A 14,167-nucleotide genomic window follows, 5' to 3' on the forward strand; every position below is an offset into this window, starting at 1 on the left:
GAGGAGACTCTTGAGAGTCCCATGGACTGCAAGAAGATCAAACCTATCCATTCTGAAGGAGATCAGCCCTGAGTGCTCACTGGAAGGACAAATCGTGAAGCTGAGGCTCCAATACTTTGGCCACCTCATGAGAAGAGAAGACTCCCTGGAAAAGACCCCGATGTTGGGAAAGATTGAGGGCACAAGGAGAAGGGGATGACAGAGGACGAGATGGTTGGACAGTGTTCTCGAAGCTACCAACATGAGGGAGGCAGTGGAAGACAGGAGTGCCTGGCATGTTATGGTCCATGGGGTCATGAAGAGTCGGACACGACTAAACGACTAAACAACAACAATGAGACCTGGAGTCCTCTCGAGCCCTTAAGCTACTGATCCAAGCCTGGATAGCTGTCCTGGCTCAATCACCAGGTGCAAGTTGGAGAGCTCTTAAGGCCGGGGCGATGGGAGCTGGACTCTTAGAAATAGGAATGTTGAAAGATTTGGGGAAGATTTTAAAAATGACTTTTTAACACAGCCTGCCGTTAAACTGTGGAACTCGCTCCCGCAATGGTCACTAAGCTGAGTAGCTTTAAAAGAGGATTTGACAAATTCACGGCTATCAATGGCTATCAGCCCCCGTGGTGGCTCGGCCCTGCCTCTGCAGTTGGAGGCAGCGATGTTTCTGAATACCAGTGGCTGGGAACTTCAGGAGGGGAGAGGGCTCTTGTGCTCAGATCCTGCTTGCAGGCTTGCCCTGCACCTCTGGTTGGCCACGGTGAGAATTGCACATTGGACGAGGTGGGTCCCCTCTGGCCCGACGCAGCAGCCGGTCCCTCCTTGTGTTTTCATGCAAGCAGCGCTTCTCAGAAATCCTCTCTGGATAAGGCAAAGCAAGTTTGGAGTTGGCTGCTTCGGGCTTTGCCTCAAGGGGGAGGCACATTAATGGAATCAAATACCTCTGTGAAGACAGGGCAAGACAGCTAAAATTGGGAATTGAGCTTTTGATAAGGCATTTAAATAGAGTTCGCTTCCAGGAGAATAGAAGGGTTTGGTCTGTAAATGATCCGAGAAGCTATTAACAGACTCTCTGCTCTCGGCGCGGCTCTCCTCTTCATGTTTGTGCTGCTAAGGTAGCACTGGGGACTCTCTTGCAGCAAGGTGTGTAATTTTAGGAGGGGAAACTTAATTTTTGCACAATTCTTCAGTGATGGGGTCTTTAAAAAATAGGTTTTTGGGTGTGAGGAATTCGGGTCTGCTGTTACTTTTGTGATTAGACATTTAGCTTGGTAAGTCTACATTTAATGAAGAAGCACCTAAAATGCTCCTGGAAAACCAAATAATTTTACTTTTGCCTTCAGAAAATGTTAGCTAATGTTAAATGCTACTACTACTACCACTACTAATTAATAAAAATAAAAATCATATATAACTGCAAGTACCTGGCAATCGTTTTACACACATTTTACTTGCCAAGCAAAACTAAATTACATTAATTTAACCAAAATATCCTTTGAATCCCCAAATCATGTTGACATCATGTTTGAATTCCCAAGTCATCTAGTGAGCATTTTTGGGGTATATGGGGAGATGGTTGTCAAACCTAGACCTGGAAAGTGTGTACTTCTGCTTGGATCAGTTGCTTTTTGCTGGAGGAAGCTGGAAACGGCACCGGTTGCTCTGTGGAGCAGGCAGGTCATAGAATCAAAGAATTGTAGAGTTGGAAGGGACCCCAAGAGCCATCTAGTCTAGCCCCCTGCAGTGGAGGAATCACAGCTAAAGGTTCCCTGACGGAAGGCCATCCAACCTCTGCTTAGAAACTCCCAAGGAAGTCCCTCCCACTCTCGAACAGCTCTTAACCATCAGAATGTTCTTCCTAATGTTTAGTCCAAATCTCCTTTCTTATATTTTGAATTCATCGGTTTGGGTCCTACACTCCGGAGCAGCAGAAAACAAGCTTGCTCCATCTTCCATGTGACAGCCCTTCAGATAAGGCTCTAAGGCAGGCATCCCCAAACTTCGGCCCTCCAGATGTTTTGGACTACAATTCCCATCTTCCCCGACCACTGGTCCTGTTAGCTAGGGATCATGGGAGTTGTAGGCCAAAACATCTGGAGGGCCACAGTTTGGGGATGCCTGCTCTAAGGCCACTGTCTCCAGGGGTTGATTGCAGGCTTAGCCAACCTGGAGCCTTGTTCCTGTCTGTCCTACACTGCAGGGTCCGCTGCTGACACACCCTTTCTACCTCAGAGGTGAGCCTGAGGCTGCTCCATCCATGGCACCACAGACCCCCGAGGCTCCTATTTTGAGCTTCTGAATCTCTGTGGTGCCATTGCACCTGCGGAAACAATTCTCAATCTGGAGATGTTGCTTGGCGCAGGGCTAAGCTGTGGAACTCCCCAGTTTAGGCAGCTTCAAAGAGGGATTAGACAAATTCACGGGGGAATAAAGGCTATCGACAACTGCTAGCCGTGATGGCTGCATGTTATGGGCAGGATCAGAGGCACCATGCCTCTGAAGGCCAGTTACTGGGAATTGCAGCTGGGAAAGCTGGTTTTGAATTCGTGTCTCACTTCTGGAATCTGGCTGACTCCTGTGGGGAAACAGGACAATTGATTAAATGGGACCCCTTTAACCTGATCCAGCTACAGGCTCTGTTTAACTTCTGAGTAAGTGAAAGGCTTTTAAACAAGAATCATAAGTAGCATCTGCCCAGTATACTTTATTTTATTTTAGCGTTAAGGGGGAAGGGGCAAGATGCAGGGAGTCCTTTTAAGCATCTTGTGTGAAAACAGCCTCCAAAGTGGAGAAGTGGGAGCCTTGAGCGCCCTTGTCTTTGCATTCCTCCCTCGGCTGCCAAGACAGGGCTCTCCAAGTGCTGATTTCTAAGAGGATGCTAATTGATAATTACCCAGTTTGCAAGCCCTTGTGACTAGCAGGAGCTGAAGGGCTTGGAACTGGTGTTTTCACAGTGTTTGAAGAGGGCAAAGAGGAGGAAGGGGGGGGGAGAGGTCCGCTTCCGGACAAAAGGAATCCTGGCTACAAATCCAAGTGAACGGGATATATGGCCAGGCCTCTTAGGGTTCCCTGGCAGTGGGGATTAAATTCTGCACCCCGGCAATCTGGATTCTGTGTCAAGAAAAGCTGTGGTTTGGTTGTGTAACAGGTACGTTTGCATTTGTGTGCAAAGTTTTTTTAAAAAAATGGGAAGAGTTGGAAGGTACCGCAAGGGCCATCCAGTCCACCCCCTGCAATGCAGGAATCTTTTTGCCCAATGTGGGACTGGAACCCACTAAGCTGAGATTTAAAATCTTGTGCTCTGCCGACTGTAGTATTCTGGCTCAATATAAGACAGCTTCCTAGGTCCGCATTTAACAGGTGAAACCACCACCCTTGCAATCCATTCAATGTAGGGATGTGGAACCTTCTGCCCTCCCAGTTGGACTCCAACTCCCATCAGCCCTTTCCATGTCACGGATGATGGGAGTTGTAGTCCAGCAATATCTGGAGGGCCATGGGGTCTCTATCCCTGATTAAACTGGAATGCGGATCTCACATGAACACCCTAAAGATGGCAGGTTATGAGCTGTTAAAGGGGGCATTTGAGTTTTAGGGTGTTCCCCAAGAGTGGCTATGGGGCATCCAGGTTCTCCCCACCCAGCTGTGGCACATTTTATCCCACCTCTCCTACCACTTTGGCCAATAGCCGAGTTGCCTGCTTTGGCCTCCCTAATTCTCTGGCACCACATTAACCAGCCATCCGCTCCCCCCCCCCCTTATCACGCCTGCGTGACATTCATCCTTGCAGACAGCTCTTTAGCTCTCGCTAAGTGGGGCCTCATCCTGCCCAAGGGCTGAGCCCTTCCGAAAAGGAGTAATTGAATCAAGACCTTTCTTCCTCTCCCTCCCCCAGCCCACTCCTCTCAGTAAGAGTGACGTGGACTCAGCACCAAGGCTGGGTGGAGCCCTTTCCAGCATTGGCTAGTTCTGAGAAGCCAGAGAATATGGAGAGGAACACATCTCCCCACAATTATCAGCATTGGTGAATGGCAGCTCCCTGCTGCTGAGAGTTGACAAGCCTTTGCATTCTCTGAGTTACAAGTCAAAGAGGGTGGAGGAGAGTCTTTCATTCTTGCAGCCTCCTCCAAACGCCTTTTAAACATGCTCATTTAGCGTCCCCTTCCTTAAAGTAAACAAAAACTTGCATTACTTTTTCAAAGCTCCTGAGCACGTACAGAGTTTTCCTCCAGCACCGACCAGCTATATGTCTGGTTACCATAAACAGGCAGATAAGGGGCAACCTCTCTCTCCATCTGCAAGCATTTTAACACCTCCCTTGACACAGTCCAAAATTTATTTTGAAATCCCTTGGGGAAAGTCCACAAGTGATGGCTCCTGCGCCAGCGTGGTATAACTTCAGAAATTGTTGAGGTCCAATAATTCTTGGAGAACAGGTGGGGTCCCAGCAGAACTGAAGCGTGGCCCATCACATAGAATAATAGAATTGTAGAGTTGGAAGGGACCACAAGGGTCATCTAGTCGAACCCCCTGCATGTAGGAATCTCAACTAAAGCATCCATTCCAGATTGGCCATCCAACCTCTGCTTAAAAACGTATGAGGAAGGGGAGTCCATAGTCTTCCGAGGGAGATTGTTCTGCTGTCAGGCAGGGCGCCAGAAAGTTTCCCCCTGATGTTTAGTTGGAATCTCCTTTCTTGTAACTTGAAGCCGTTGGTTTGGGTCCAAAAATGTGTACACCAGGCAGAATATATGCAGAAATGCATATATTTGAAAGAGGATTAAACAAATCCATGGAGAAGATGCTTCTGAATCCAAGTCGCTGTGAAAAAAACCGCAGGGGAGAGGGTTCTTGCGCTCGAATCCTGCTTGCTTGTTTCCTGTGCGCCTCTGGTTGGCCACTGAGAGCAGGATGCTCAGGCTAGAAGGGCCACTGGCCTCATCCAGCAGCCTCTTCCTATGTTCTTAAGTAGCTGGGGTGGTGGGTAAAGGTAAAGGGACCCCTGACCATTAGGTCCAGTCGTGACCGACTCTGGGGTTGCAGCGCTCATCTTGTGTTATTTGCTGATGGAGCCGGCATACAGCTCCCAGGTCATGTGGCCAGCATAACAAAGCCGCTTCTGGCGAACCAGAGCAGCACACGGAAATGCCGTTTACCTTCCCGCTGTAGCGGTACCTATTTATCTACTTGCACTTTGACGTGCTTTCGAACTGCTAGGTTGGCTGGAGCTGGGACCGAGCAACGGGAACTCACCCCGTCGCGGGGATTCGAACCGCCGATCTTCTGATCGGCAAGCCCTAGGCTCTGTGGTTTAACCCACAGGGGTGGTGGGAGGTGTAGTCAAAAACACCTTCGAGAGCACCAGGTTGGTGAAAAGCCTGCCGAACGTAGGCTGAGGACCCTTTTCCAAAGTCACAGGCATGTGTGGGTTGGGGAGCTGAGCATGGCTCCCTTCCCATCCATTTAACCTCTCGGGTCCTTGCCGGGACCAGAGGGGGTTAAACTCTGTGCGCTTCGCAGAGGCTCTAATGCATGCTGCGGCTCGCTGCCAGGGCCCAGGAGAGATTCGCGTTTTATACACATCGATTACACACTTAACCACAATTTGCGTTTTTATCCCTCACCTTTTCTTCCCCTCCGAGCAGCGGCAAAAGAGGCACATCTCCCTTTTCTGGTCGTCCCCCCCCCCCCCATATCTCTCTCTTATACACACAAGTAAATACACACGGCCTTTGCAATTCTCATGCATTTTTTTGCGGGTCTGGCTACGCAAGAGTGGCAGAGGGCGATTAGCATTCCGGGGCTCTTTTTAAATCTCCCTAAGCAATATAGATAAGACAGCGGGTTAGATGAGAACATTTTAATTAAGCCGTAGAAAGGAGGCCCTTCGCCGGCGCCCTCGCCAGCCGGTTCGTGCGCTCTGCCAAGCACACCAACCTTCCAGGGCGGGACTGGCTGTCCCCTCCCCTCTCTGTAGGATTGATAGGCCCCTTTGGCTTCTTCTTCCCTCTCCCTGCCCACCCCAAGCTGAAATTAAAAACCAAAACTGGGATTAAAAACAACCAAACACTTTTTCTTGCTGTATCTGGCCAGTGCCAGGAAAACCTACAACTCTCTTGAGGTGTGGCAGCCATCAGCTGTCCTCATTACTCAGTGAGATTTGAGGCTACGTCTCCCAGCGGGGAGATAAACAAGCAAATTTTAGGGACTAGGTGCTGCTTTTTTTAAAAAAAAAAAACCACGCACACACATATATTTTTTTTTGTTTAAAAATTGTGTTTACATCCTGTCCTTCTGCCACAGAGCAATGGCCCCCGTTTGACTGCATTATTATTATTCCAACAGGTCTGCATGGAACATTAGGCTGTGATGGGCAATGAAATATCCCACTCAGCTTCATGGCTGAGCAGGGATTTGAACCCAGGTCTCCCTGGCCCGGAATTTTTAACTACTCAAGAAGATGTAACTCTTTAATGCATGCGGATCAATAGGAATTGCTGGCGTTTTTAGTGCCTTTATAATGAATGATACGTGCTAAGATCCCGTGGGAAAGTGGGGAATCCTATCAGAGCAGCTGCGTGGTTAAAATATAAATTGCAATGATGTGTGCGGTATTTTTTGTTGTTTCAGTAATTCAGGTCAATTGGGTGTTGCTTGGCATTTGGTTTTAAAATTTATTGCAGCCCCTTTGAACAGGGCAGATTCAATATCTGGGTATGTTTATCCTGGAGAAGAGAAGGTTAAGGGGTGATATGTTAGCCATGTTCAAATATATAAAAGGATGTCATATAGAGGAGGGAGAAAGATTGTTTTCTGCTGCTCCAGAGAAGCGGACACGCAGCAATGGATTCAAACTACAAGAAAGAAGATTCCACTTAAACATTAGGAAGAACTTCCTGACAGTAAGAGCTGTTCGGCAGTGGAATTTGCTACCAAGGAGTGTGGTGGAGTCTCCTTCTTTGGAGGTCTTTAAGCAGAGGCTTGACAGGCATATGTCAAGAATGCTTTGGGAGTGTTTCCTGCTTGGCAGGGAGTTGGACTGGATGGCCCTTGTGGTATCTTCCAACTCTATGATTCTATGATTCAATATGTAGGTGCAGAAACAGTCAGCTTTTAAAAGTTTTTGCTTGGCAAATCTTGTCAACCCAAGAATCCTACATCTAAGAAAGACCAACTCTGAGGGAATCCTTTCTTCCAGGTAAAATGTTGTCCACACCCCATCATCCAACCACAGGGCATGCTGGCTTTCATGTATGTCAAGAGATATCACTTTCCTCCCCCCTTTCTGATACAGGCACTGGACCTTTTAAAAAAGCCCTTGATAGGCAGAAATTCAATAGGAGAATCTTGCAGTGTTGGGGGGAGGTTTCGCCTGTTGCATTTCTGCTGTCTTGTAGGTGCTGAGAGGAGTCTGCGTTTCAGCTGACAGAATCTCAGCTTGGCTCCTTTCCTGAAACTAACTGATTTCAGTAGTTTTCTCCTTGCAGGTGTCATTAGATAATTAAAAAGTATGTGTTTTATTCTGTAATAGCTTCTCGGCTGAATCAGACCTCTAGCCCAGCTTTCTGCTTCCAATAAGGTCAGCCAAATACTTCTGGCAGATAAGCGGGACAGCCTGCTTACAACCCACGTTTAAACTTAGATGCTGTCCCCCCCCCCAAACTGTCTGCTCAAAAGCATTCTCACACTGGGGTTCCTGCTGCCACTTCTCCCCCCCCAAAAAAAAATCCTTATCTGTGCCTGCTACAGTTGTGCGACAGGCAGAAATTCACCAGGTGTAGTGTTTCCTGTCACTGCATCTTCATCCTGGAGTTAGCCACATCATCTGAATTTCTGCCCATATTTTCATGTTGAAAATACCGTGCATCGTGTGTGTGTGTGTGTATTTGTGTGTTTGCCCGCATGCATGTGATATTGCAGCAAATTGCACGCAGAAGCAGCTCTGTGCAAGGAATTTCATGCATGTACAATTTGCCATGCTTAAACCTTGGAATCCACGAAGCAGCCTAAGAAAAGTGATCTGAGAGCCCTTCTACCTACTCAAGCATTTTGTGGCTGGAGATGAGTGCGTTGGACTCTCTTTAATGGCTCCCTCGGGGTGAAAGCAATTGTGTTACGTATTCATTGTCTTTAAATGTTGCTAACCAGCCGTGAGCCTTCTGGGACAGGGCAGGTTACAACCCAAATAAGATGGATTTCCTGCAACTCTCCCTCCCCCTAACGGAGGGGAGAGAAACCTGTGGACCCTTGAGGCCCTGCTGTGCTCCAACTCCTGGATAGCTCAGCTGGTTAGAGCATGGTGCTGATAATGCCAAGGTTGCAGGTTCAATCCTAGTATGGGACAGCTGAATATTCCTGCATTGTAGGGGGTTGGACTCTACAATTCTATGCTTCTGGGATTCTAACTCCCAGCCTGAACCTCCGGCTGCAGGTTCCCAAGCTGTCAGGAGCGAGCCAGCAGAAAATCACACCATGCAAGTTGCAATTGACTCTTTATTAGGAAGAACATGATCTTGGCAGAGTGCCAGGCCTAATGAGCACAGCAGCTCATCCCTGGTAGGTCTTGCCCCCACGAAGCAGTTGCTGAGACTGAAGGTCCCCACATCTCCATAGCTGCCTAAGTCCCCCTCCCCTCCAGGGTTTCACCCAAGCAATCTGAGACTGTGCCAGTCTCTCCTCTGTGCATTTCATGTCTCTCCTGGTTCTGGGATACCGGGGGGAAGGGAAGCTTGTTCCAGCAGGAGGGGGAGATACCTGGGACTCTTCACCAGCCAGACTCATCTCTGCCTCTTGGCCTTTCCTGCTTCAGCTGCTGCCTCTGATTCTGGAATTCTCTCTGGCACAGACTCTCCCAGCTCACCTAACCCTGTTGCCTCTTCAGCTTCCAACACCACTTCCTCCCAGTCTTCTCCCTCTGTCCACCCACCGTCATCCCACGACCAATCCCTGGACTCTTAGCCTTATACCCTCGGGGCTGCCCCAGCTGGTTCCTCGCACAATTCCTCTGCGTCCACCCGGTCCGTGACACCACTGGAAACTAAGTGGATCTGCCCCTCCCAAGTAATAATAATAATAATAATAATAATAATAATAATAATAATATAATATTATTTATACCCCGCCCATCTGGCTGGGTTTCCCCAGCCACTCTGGGCGGCTTCCAACAGAAAAATAAAACACAGTAATCTATTAAACATTAAAAGCCTCCCTGAACAGGACTGCCTTCAGATGTCTTCTAAAAGTCTGGTAGTTGTTTTCCTCTTTGACATCTGTTGGGAGGGCATTCCACAGGGCAGGCGCCACCACCGAGAAGGCCCTCTGCCTAGTTCCCTGCAATTTGGCTTCTCGCAATGAGGGAACCGCCAGAAGGCCCTCGGTGCTGGACCTCAGCATCCGGGCAGAATGGTGGAGGTGGAGACGCTCCTTCAGGTATACTGGACCAAGCTGACTGCTGTGCTCCTTCCCGCAGGCCCACCTTTCGGTACTTCACCTGGCACACCTGTGTGCTGGGCATCGGCGGCTGCTTCGTCATGGTCTTCCTCATCAGCCCCATCTACGCCTCGGCCAGCGTGGCCTTCATGGTGGTTCTCCTCGTGGCCCTCCATTACCTCTCCCCCAGCAGCAGCTGGGGCTACATCAGCCAGGCTCTCATTTTCCACCAGGTAAGCACGGGGTGGACCCCCCAAAAAACCAGCTCTCTACCACAGGCATTGGCGGTCGGCAGCAAGCAACACTTTCTCCTTTTTGATGCAAAATGTTTTAATCAGTGTTTTCTGGTGCTTGCGTTTGTCGGCTGCTCCTCCTGCGGGAGAACTAGCGAGGCAGAAACACGGCGGGCAATCTCTTTTCCTTGCACACACAAACACCTGGAGATGTGTTGACTAGTTTAGAGACGAGTTCTCCCTCTGGCAGCATTCAGCCCTCTCATAAATCAGGCAGGGTGGGAGGAGGAGGAGGAGGAGGAAGAAGACCCTTTCCCAGGGATTTCAAGGCAGGGGCTGCGAGCCTCATTCTTTGGCCACCCAAGGAAATTGCAGACCGCTTGAAAAGCATACATTTTCTACAAAAGAGGCAAAAAACTTTTGATTCCTGAGTATGCTAAAGCTATTCAATATTAGAAGCGCCATGTGGAAGGCAGCAATGTATTATTATTATTATTATTATTATTATTATTATTATTATTATTATTATTATGGGTTTATGGGCATTTATTTTATTTATTAAATTGTAGACCACCCTTCATCGGACGATCACAGGGTGGTTTGTTAAAAGGAAAATACAAAAAGAACCCAGCAAGCAGAACCCAGGAGCCCTCTCCCCAACCCACTGCAGCTTCCAGCAATTGGTAGCTCGTTTGCAGAACACAGGACCAGGTGGGGATCCCCCTCCATACAGATTAATTTACCTGGTTGTCCTAATAATGTTTCGAACTCGCCTCCACCCCTTCCGCAAGGGAGCTGCACGCTCTTATCTCGTATCCTTTCAGACGGGCGGCTCGTCCTTCCAGCTGGCGCCATCCCCCCCCCCCCCCCCGTGCTCTGCCCTTCCCTGGGATTCGTTCCCAGACCCAGCGAGTTGGGCCTGTTGCCCAGCCCTTGCCTTTTAATTTTTGTGTCATAAAACCAACACTTAACAGGGGGAAAAACCCTGTTAGCACGTAATGGAATATTCTTATTACCCAGCTGCTGTCTTGCTGGCCTGCCTTAACGAAACTCAGGCCCTCAGCCAGGCCTGGTGAGTGGGGTTTGTTGTGTTTTAGCAGGTTCTGAGCACCTAAAACCCACAGCATTAGTATAGGAGGTTCAGACCTTCCAATTTGCAAAGTTGATTCATTTATTTATTGCGGGGTTTCCCAAACTTTGGGACTCCAGCTGTTTTTGGACTGCAGTTCCCATCAACCCTGATCACTGGTTCTGCTAGCTAGGGATGATGGGAGTTGTAGTCCAACAACAGCTAGAGCCCCAAGTTTCGGAAACCCTGTTTATTGCATTTGCATCCCACCTTCCCTCTCAGGGGCTCAAGGCGGCATACGTAGTTCTCCTCCTCATTTTACCCTCACAAGAACCTGTGAGGTAGGGTAGGCCAAAAGTGAGTGACTGGCCCATGGTCAACCAGGGAGCTTCATGGCCGAGTCAGGATTTGAACCCTGGTCTCCCCGGTCCTAGTCCAACACTCTAATTACAGTCATACCTCTAGTTATGTTTGCTGCGGGTTGCATACATCACAGTATACGAACTTGCCAAACTCGGAAGTGCCGGAACCGTTTACTTCCGGGTTCGGCGATTCGCACATGCGCAGACGTGCTGAATGACGTCACACGCATGCGCAGAAGCGCCAAATCACGCGGCGATCATGCACAGATTCGGCGCTTCAGGTTGAGTACTGCTCTGGATGCGAACGGGGCTCCGGAACGGATCCCATTCGCATCCAGAGGTCCTACTAAATACACTGTTTCTAGCTTCCCACCGACCCACCTCAAATGCTTGCATCTGAAGTGTTTGCTCGGATGCTAATAAAGCACATATGTGGGGCTGCAACATGTTGGAAGAGCTTCAGATACATTATTTCAGCACAACAGCTCTGTACGGCAGGCCAGTGGTGGTGTCCCCCGTGTTGCAGATGGTGGAGCTGTGGGTGAGAGTCGGTGAATTCATGGCCAGGGCGAGATCTGGAGACTTGAGCTAACTTCCTTGTAGCTTCACTCTCACAAATCGCTGGCTTGACCTGGAGTGTGCTTTGGTTACTTCCTCCCTTGCAAGGAGCAAAGCAGGTCGTGGCACGGCATTCCAGCGGGGCACACCCCCCTCTGTGTTTCCTGTTTCCTGTTTTCTGCTCAGCCCCTTCCTGCTCCCGGGGCTAAACAAAAGCTGAACAAGAACTTCTGCAGGCATCGGAGCTGCGCTACTGCCTCTTGACACGCACATTTGGCTGAAATGCAGCCACTTCTGGGGTGCAGCGCTACTAATCCATGCTGAGCACACAGAGTCCTTACCAGGAAACAAGGGCAATCTCCAGCAAGCGGTTTGGGGCAGTGTTCAAAATCCCCCAGGTGTCGGGCACATTTTGCTACTGGCACGGGCCCATTTGCCACTATGTGGAGATTTCTGGGCGCCAGGTTGGCGACTGATGTCTCCCTCAAGTTAGCCGAATCACACACAGTCCTCCATCATCACATCAAGGAAAGTTAGTGCAGGGCTGAGTACAGATACATTTGACACTGCCGAAGCCTTTCCCCAATTTAAAAACCTCTGCTGTAGTCCACAATTAACACCATTTCCATTCCTGCTATTTGTTTCTCCTTCTTGGATACTGGGACAAGTGAATTGTTGCAAGAGCAAGCTACCGTCAAGCAATGTTGCTGAGATCGTAGAATTGTAGAATTGCAGTGTTGGAAGGGGACCCAAGGGTCATCTAGTCCAACCCCCCAGTGAATAGACGTTTAAGGTGCCATTTGGCGCCTAGCTTATACACCTGAGTTTCTAACACCGGTTTGGGGACACCAGTGTGGAGGGCAGAGGAACCTGGCCACAGCCCCGCAACATTTGCAGGCGGGGAAATGTTGGCGTGTTAGCTAGGGCTGCCAACGCCTCTGCAGACATCCGTCTGGCTTTGAGATGTCTTGGCAGATCGATGGGAGTAAGGAAGGCCCATGCAGGGGGATAAAAGCAGGCGTCAAAAACGCCACCTTCCTCTTCTCCTTACTCCCCTCTCCCAACTCCCCAACCTTTTATTCCTGGCCCTGGCACGCAGAGACTTTGGCAGGGAGCCAACACCACAGATTGTGCGCAGAAGGGGGGGGGAGGAGGGAAGGAAGGAATGATGTCGTCCTCCTCTGCGGTGCGTCTGGGGTAATAACATTTACTCACCAGGGTGATGTTACCCCGTCGGACGCTGATCAAATGCACTTGTCCCCAGTAGTGAAGACAAATGGCGGCAGCTGAAGAGGTAAATTCATTAGCTTGCCCTGAGCTCTGACTTGTCTGGATGACATGTTTGCTCGCTTGCGTACACACACACACACACACACACACACACACACAGCAAGGAAGGAAGCTAGCGGCTGAAGCAGATGATGAAGGAAGCGAAAGCGAGGGCTGGTTTTTCTCGGCCAAGAAGACACCTTGATCAGGGGCAGCTCAAAGACCAGGGCTGGAGCAGACAGACATCCCATCAGACATAAGAAGAGCCTGCTGGATCTGGCCCGTGGCCCATCTAGACTGGCATCCTGACCTCACAACTTCACTCCTCCTCTGGTCTCCAGCAACTGGGATTCAGAAGCATCACGGCAGAAGAGCAGAGCCATTGTGGCCAGGAGCCATCGACAGCCTTCCTCTCCACTTTCCATTTCACGTTTAATTTGTATACCGCCTCTCTATACCGCTCTGCACAAGGCCCTTTACAAGCTGAAGAAACAACAAAATAGGCAGCAACAATCGCACACGTAATAATGAATCTGATCCAGTACCAAAAAAAAAAAAAAAGTCACAATAACCTTAGAATAAGCAACTTCTATCAAATGAAGCAAATGAAACAATCCAATATAATATAACGGTAGACGGGAAAATTAAATATCGGCAAATAACAGTTAAACAGTTGACACTTAACAATTGCAATGAAGAATTGCTAAACAAAGATCAATAAAAATAACGGCAAGTCACAACGCATAAAATACCACACTACGTCTAATCCATCCAAATTGATGGCCCTCACTGCCTCCTGGGGGAGGGGGGTCCCACAATTTAACTACACACCGTAGAAGTTTTCTGCTGAAATGCAGGTCATCGGCACTCTTCAGATTTGTGCATTAAACAAAGGGGGAAACTTGTTCTCTGAGCACCCAGGGAGCAAGACTGGCTCATGATAAAATAAGAAGACCCTTCTGGATCAGGCCAGCGGCCCATTTGGTCCAGCATCCTTTTCTCTCTGTGACCCCCGAGATCCCGCTGTGGGAAGCCCCACAAGCAGGACCTGATTGCAGCCCTGCGCTCCCTGCTTGCGATTCTCAACAACTGCCATTCGGAGAAAACATTGCCTCCAACTGTGGAGGCAGAACATAGCCATTTTGCCTGGTAGACACTGATAGCCTTAACATCCTCTATGCCAGGGGTCAGCAAACTTTTTCAGCAGGGGGCCGGTCCACTGTCCCTCAGACCTTGTGGGGGGCCGGACTATA

General features: G+C 49.3%; 1 protein-coding gene across 2 annotated transcripts in view; it reads left to right on the top strand.

Moving 5' to 3' along the window:
* The window catches only part of LOC118093583 (solute carrier family 12 member 9), a 94,072-nt gene that overhangs the window by 67,525 nt on the left and 12,380 nt on the right, over positions 1-14,167 (top strand). For both annotated transcript variants that reach the window (XM_035132993.3, XM_088669302.1), the window contains exon 10: positions 9,464-9,656. In XM_035132993.3, the coding sequence (XP_034988884.1) occupies positions 9,464-9,656 (193 nt within the window). The remainder of the gene's footprint in view (positions 1-9,463; positions 9,657-14,167) is intronic.

The sequence above is a fragment of the Zootoca vivipara genome, chromosome 5, assembly GCF_965207765.1.
Source record: "Zootoca vivipara chromosome 5, rZooViv2.hap1.1, whole genome shotgun sequence".
In the NCBI taxonomy this organism is placed as follows: Eukaryota; Metazoa; Chordata; class Lepidosauria; order Squamata; family Lacertidae; genus Zootoca; species Zootoca vivipara.